Consider the following 6,830-nt stretch of genomic DNA (forward strand, 5'->3'; position numbering starts at 1 on the left):
TACATCCATATTCACTTTTTAATATTCTGTTTTCAGCAGTACTTCTGTTTTATCTATTTTTGTTCACCAATCAAACCAACTCCGAATACCCTCAAAATTTGTGTGGTAGTCCGCCACTGTGTCTAGTTACTGTGTACTTAATTTCATAATTTTTGGTTGAGTCTAGATTAGCTAATTAATTAGGTTTCTGCTCCTAGGTCGAGTCTGCCAGATTTCTGGTTTACGCGTCTGTTTGTGTTTCTTATGTGTTTAAGTCTTAGCATCACCAATCCTCTGCGGGTAATGACCCCTATTTGCCGTTTACTACATTGATATAATTGATTTGATAATAGGGTATCTTTGTAGGTGCTTTTGCGCCTATCAATAGCCTTACATTTCCAAGGTTTAAATGTCGGCAGAATTTATATGTGATGAGATATATAGAGACATGCACGAGAGTACGTACGATAATGCTGAGGAATATTGGCCTACCTCACAGAAACTTTAGCCCAGGTGGCCAGGTACTAAGTATTCTGAAAGGTACGTTGCGTTGCGACTTGCGACTATTACATATTCCAAAACATGACAAACACTGTATATTTACACAGTGAATTAATATTAGAGGGCCGCGTATGATATACATACTCTCAACATGTGGTGGTTGTTCTAGCAGGGGGTGGTGGGGTAGATGTTTTGAAGAAATTTTGCCTGAGAGTATGTATAGCATACCCATCAGTATATAGTAGAATTTTCCATATTAGAGTACCAATTGTTTAGAACTTCAGAAGAACTGCAGCAGGCCAGGAATTCTTGCTGAGCTGCAATGATGCTGTATTCATCATATATGTCATATCCAGCGCCTTCATATGATCATTGAAAATAGTTGTTTACATTTATTTCACGTTTATATTGTTAAGCAAAATAACGGTTCATGTGAACTTTCACAGTAGAGCTAATAATTTTATCACTTTTCAAATTGCTATATATAGATACCATATTCCATAAAACCTTGAATACCAGCTAAAACTTTTAATTTTCTCAATGGCTATTTCTAGATCCCTTACTGCTCCCGGCTTTCTATACACAAAGAAATCCCACAACCCGTTTCAACAACAGCTTCATTGTCCATCCGTAACATCATCAAACTTATCAATCAAAAGAGCTCATAGTAGGCCAAATCCAATCGCTGCTCACACCCTCCCTCGTACCATAAGCATCTCACAAACTTTCACAAAATTGAAGTCACAAGGGAAAGTGGCATTCATCCCCTACATCACCGCCGGTGATCCAGATCTGTCGACAACCCAGGCGGCGTTGAAGGTGCTCGATTCTTGCGGATCAGACGCAATCGAACTAGGCCTTCCCTACTCCGATGCGTTACTAGACGGTCCTGTCATACGTGCTTCAGCAACACGTTCCTTGGCTAGAGGGACAAACTTCAACAAAGTTATATCCATGTTGAAGGAGGTTGTTCCACAACTGTCTTGCCCTATTGTTCTTTTTTCATACTATAACCCTATCATCAAGCAAGGCATCAAAAGCTTTATGTTCACTATTAGTCAAGCGGGTGTACGCGGGCTTCTGGTCCCGGATATTCCTTTCGAAGAGACCGAAATCTTGAGGAACGAAGCTGCAAAAAATAACGTTGAGTTGGTGCTACTGACAACTCCAGCCACTACGACAGACAGAATGAAAGACATCGTGAAAGCTTCGGAAGGATTTGTGTACCTAGCGAGCACGGCGGGGGTCACCGGAGCTCGTGGGCGTGTGAATGAACAGGTTAAGGGTCTTTTGAAGGAGATTAAGGAGGTCATGCCCAGCAAGGCAGTGGCGGTTGGGTTCGGGCTGTCGAAGCCGGAGCATGTGAAGCAGGTGGCTGAGTGGGGGGCTGATGGCGTTGTTGTTGGTAGTGCCATTGTGAAGGTTCTGGGTGAAGCTAGATCTCCGCTTGGAAGGTTGATAGAACTTGAAACTTTCACCAAGTCTTTGGAGTCTGCTCTTCGTTGATGATGTATACGTAGTTTAATGGGATCACGTAGTTTTATTTTTTTGAAAAATGGGATCCCGTAGTTAAATTACGAGATAATAAGTTAGATTGTTAGATCTACCAAGATTAATTATTGCTAATTACTTCATGCATGCAGCTACGTACGGTCATGATGTAACTGATCATGAGTGATGAAAATTATATGTTAAATTTTTATTTAGCAAGTTGAAATTTTTATATTGATGCGAGTGATTATATATATAATTAGTCATCATATAACTTTCTACAAAATTAAGTAAGTTAAATTAACAAAAAAATAGGCTTAATTACTCTACGACTTAGTTTGAGACTAGAGCATTTTGTAATCACAACGAGAAAAAATGAAAGTTGGGATTATAAATTTATATCTCCCGACTTTCATATCTTCTCGTGGAGAGATTCTTAAACTAAGTCGTAGACTAATTAAGCATTTATATCCGTAATGAGTAGTTGAGTACTCTCAGCTTAAGTAAGTAAAACGTGCTACTAGACGTCTGGACGCATGCGCTGCATCTGAATGTCCTTGATATTCTTAGTACGCGCTATATATACTGAAAGCAACTATACATCCCAAGTTGTTTGTCATATATTCTGCGCGCAGTGGATGCACGATTAATTTGTGATCTAGGTAGAGCTAATAAGAGTAATAAAATCCAATTGGTATACGAATGACAAAGACATGCATAGGTTCTCTTTACATTATATTTTGTTAAGATTTTTTTGACGTGTAGATTTATTTTAAGGCTTGAATTGGATTGTCAAGGAGATCCCTAGCTTTCATGTCCTCCTATATTAAGAATAGGAATGGGATAGCATAAACGAGGGGACCGAAACCAAAAGCAGTGATGCAAATTAATATGAAACTTACAAACTGGAAGTTCGGAAGACCGATCGAAGTGAACTGATGTTGCATGTTTCACCATGCTGCAGGTCCACTTATTAAGAATACAAATGTACGTATTGCTCATATCTCACCGTTACACGACGGGTTTGTTTATCATATCATATAGCATATCTATTGCAGACCTATTACAAATGTGTCTAATTGTATGATACATGAGAGTTTTTAAAGGGGTAAATAGTCATTACATGTTCATTTAATTGTTTTTTCAATCAATGATAGCCACACATTTTATGAGGCATGTTATACCATATGGTAGAATTTTCCTTGCAGAACTAACTAGTAATATATAACCACTAACCAGAGAAGCATATATACCCGCCAGCTAAACATACATGTTTGCTCGATCAATGGCCATTCCTCTCTTAAGCTTGCCACTACTTAAGGCTTTCTTCAAGTGAAAACAAAGAAACCTCAAAACCCATTTCATCCTACGTACTCCTTCTCCATCCAAACAGCCTTCTCGTGCAGAGTAAGTGGCAACTTAGAAAACTTTTTTGTTTTTTGTTTTTCAGGATCGAATGTCTTTGAGTGGTACGGTTGTGGAGTACTACTGTTGATGCGCTCCCCCTCCCCCGGAAAATCTCGACAAAACGAGGATAATTTCTTGAATATAAAAGCACACAGAGTACATAAAAAACAGGGGAAGGGCGTGTTTGGGTGTTTCGATTCAAAAAAAGTCTTTCACGTTTATGTTATGGTGAGTTCGGGAATGTCCATATCACTGTGTTACTGTATGTACCAAGCTTATTATATGGTGCATGCATTCCAGATGTTCCCTTACGTTGTAAAGAAAAGAACGTGTTTAACGCGTAGTCGTTTTCACAGCAACGAAGCTCATAATTCATGTTTTGACCAGTGTGGTCGATTTTGATTTTTGAAGATATAAATAAACGTACTTGGGTCTCATATCACACCACCATTACATACACAACTAACTAGTAAGAAGAAAACATAGGCATACTTTTTGCACAATGGCTATTCCTACTTCAGACTTCCTTCAGATGAATACTAGGATACCTGAGAACCCATTTCATCATCTTCCTTTTGCATCACAAAGAGCATTAACCTTTTCAGTCAAGAAACTAGCTTGGCCAAATCCAAGGGCGGCTCTCACCCTCACTCGTGCCCCTAGTCCTACCATAAACATCTCACAAACTTTCACAAAATTGAAATCACAAGGGAAAGTGGCCTTCATTCCCTACATCACTGCCGGCGATCCCGATCTCACGACAACCATTCAAGCCCTGAAGGTGCTCGATTCTTGTGGATCCGATGTCATCGAGCTAGGCATACCGTGCTCCGATCCCTCACTAGACGGTCCGGTCATACGTGCTTCAGCGTCACGTTCCTTGGCAGGAGGGACAAAGCTCAACAATATCATCTCAATGTTAGAAGATGTTATTCCCCAGCTGTCGTGCCCTATCACTCTATTATCCTACTCTAAACCTATTATCAGATATGGCATCGGAAACTTCATGTCTACCATTAGCCAAATAGGAGTCCGTGGGCTTGTGGTTCCGGATGTGCCTTTTGAAAACACACAAAGTTTGAGAAATGAAGCGGCGAAGAACAACGTTGAGTTGGTGCTGCTAACTACACCTACTACTACAACATCTCAAATGAAAAACATTGTCCGAGCCTCGGAAGGTTTTGTTTACCTGGTGAGTGCGCTGGGGGTCACCGGAGCTCGTCCGCGTGTGAACCAACAAGTTCCGAATCTCTTGAGGGAGATTAAGGAGGTGACAAGCAAGGCGGTGGCGGTTGGGTTCGGGTTGTCGAAGCCGGAGCATGTGAAGCAGGTGGCGGAGTGGGGAGCGGATGGTGCGATTGTCGGTAGTGCTATTGTGAAGGTACTGGGCGAAGCTAGATCTCCATTGCAAGGGTTGAGAGACCTTGAATCTTTCGCCAAATCTTTCAAATCTGCTCTCCCGTAAATCCGTAATGATTTGTGCAATAGAAAAGAAATATAATGATGGATCATAGATTCTGAACTGTACATGCTGATCGTTTCACTACAACGAAATCACTTCCGTACGTCATTTAATTTACTCCTTTTTTTCGAATATACACACGGTAATTTACTTGTTGTTTGGTTGACCAAGTCAATTACATCTTGGAGCCATGCATTATGGCTTTTCTATTGGGAATATGTATGTCCAGGGGACATGAGAATTGTCAACGTTACATAACATACGACCATCTATGATTTAGGACTTCCAAAACGGCAAAATTAGACTCAATCTCCAACTAGATATCTGTAACTGAACAACAAGCTTCAAACCATACAATAAATTTGAATTTGAATTTGTTGCACCATCTTGTTGGAGTTTTTTTTTTTTCTGGACAAGCCATCTTGTTGGAGTTGTTGCTCGTCCAACTTCTAGATCGATAATACCAAAACAAAAACAAAAAACAAAAAACAAAAAATATCCTTACATTTCTAATTAAGGTCCGCAGAATTAATCTGTGATGAATGATATATATAGAGACATGCACGAGAGTACGTACGATAACGCTGAGGGATATTGGCCTACCACAGCAAAACTTTAGGCCAGATATTTAGTATTCTGAAAGGTACGTTGCGACTTGCGACTATATTTACATATTCCAAAACATGATAAACACTATGTATTTACACAGTGAAATAGAGTACCAGTTGTTTGGAACCTTAGAAGAATAGAAGCAGGCCAGGAATTCTTGCTGAGCTGCACCTGCAATGATGCTGTATTCATCATATATATATATATATATATATAATTTACCATATATATATTTTCTGTCCACTGTGCAGATAACTAGATTCACTGTTTTTAACACTGTTGCTAATTACTGTTTGTAAGACTTAATAACACACAATTGGGCCTGTAACTAGAAGTTTCTAGAATTCATAACACAGTTGGGTCTGCAACTAGAAATTTCCAGAATTTATCACATAGTTGGGCCTGAGTGCACCGACATTTTTTAGAGACCTGCTAAGGAAAGAGCAGCGACATCTTTCAAATATCAAGAAGATCACCGACTATCTTTCTTGATCTTCCGTTCAGCGACAAATTTCAGAGAAGGAGAAAAGAGAGGAAGAGGGATTTGTCTGAGTTTGTGTATCTATAAAAGGTGAGTAATAATTGGAGATGTTAGTCTGCGTAAAGATTTATCTGGGTTTGTATGTATCTATAAATGACCGAATCCAATTGGTTTCAGTACAAGGGATTTGTCTGGGTTTTTAGAGATTTGTCTGGGTTTGTATCTATAAAGGGTGAGTAACCGAATCCAATTCGTGGTGAGTAATTGAATCCAATTTGTTTTTAGATTTCAAATTTGTTTTCAGATTTGTTTATGATTGATTATCGTTGCCATTGTCATTGATTTGTTCTCCAATATCTTCAATTGTTTTATGATTTCGATTTGGGTTATTGTAATTATAAGTAAATGTATGGTTGATTATTGTTGTGGTTTTGTATTGATTCATAAAAGGAGTAAATCGCTATTGATTTGGTTGTTGGTTTAAGATCCTTTTCAGTTAAGATGGTTTGGTTGGTGATTTCTTTATAATGGAGTTCTTCCACTTTGATATAGTTTGTTATTACATGTGAAGAATTTTGCATCAACAATTTGTGATTTCCTTATATCTAATAAATAACAACATGTATCTCTATAGTACGTACGTGATTGAAGTAAGTATAGTATATAAATTTATAGGATTTTAATTTCAGATGGCATATATATAGATCTGGACAAGCAAGATTCCTTATATTTGCCTCTGCGGTATATATATATCATTTTGGTGGTTCCTCTTTGTGATCATGAAATTCAGTTAGCATCATTGAGAAGTTGATTATTATTCAGTTAGCTTCAGATGAACTATAACTATTCAAGAGAATGATCACTAAAAAAAAGTCAAAACACGAAAATGACAGCAACCAA

At 38.5% G+C, this 6,830-nt stretch overlaps 2 protein-coding genes across 2 annotated transcripts; both read left to right on the plus strand.

Moving 5' to 3' along the window:
* The first annotated feature begins 996 nt into the window (after nt 1-996).
* On the plus strand, nt 997-2,194 carry LOC101299877 (tryptophan synthase alpha chain-like). Its single transcript, XM_004302554.1, has one exon. The coding sequence runs from the start codon at nt 1,021-1,023 to the stop codon at nt 1,984-1,986; it is 966 nt and encodes a 321-aa protein (XP_004302602.1). The 5' UTR covers nt 997-1,020; the 3' UTR covers nt 1,987-2,194.
* A 1,627-nt stretch (nt 2,195-3,821) lies between these two features.
* On the plus strand, nt 3,822-4,904 carry LOC101300159 (tryptophan synthase alpha chain-like). The gene has a single exon (XM_004302555.1). The coding sequence runs from the start codon at nt 3,881-3,883 to the stop codon at nt 4,841-4,843; it is 963 nt and encodes a 320-aa protein (XP_004302603.1). The 5' UTR covers nt 3,822-3,880; the 3' UTR covers nt 4,844-4,904.
* Nucleotides 4,905-6,830: the final 1,926 nt, after the last annotated feature.

The sequence above is a fragment of the Fragaria vesca genome, linkage group LG6 (genome assembly GCF_000184155.1).
Source record: "Fragaria vesca subsp. vesca linkage group LG6, FraVesHawaii_1.0, whole genome shotgun sequence".
Classification (NCBI taxonomy): domain Eukaryota; kingdom Viridiplantae; phylum Streptophyta; class Magnoliopsida; order Rosales; family Rosaceae; genus Fragaria; species Fragaria vesca.

Bases quoted from the DNA above. Each gene is read 5' to 3' on its own strand.
- LOC101299877 (XM_004302554.1), top strand. From the start codon at position 1,021: ATGGCTATTTCTAGATCCCTTACTGCTCCCGGCTTTCTATACACAAAG.
- LOC101300159 (XM_004302555.1), top strand. From the start codon at position 3,881: ATGGCTATTCCTACTTCAGACTTCCTTCAGATGAATACTAGGATACCT.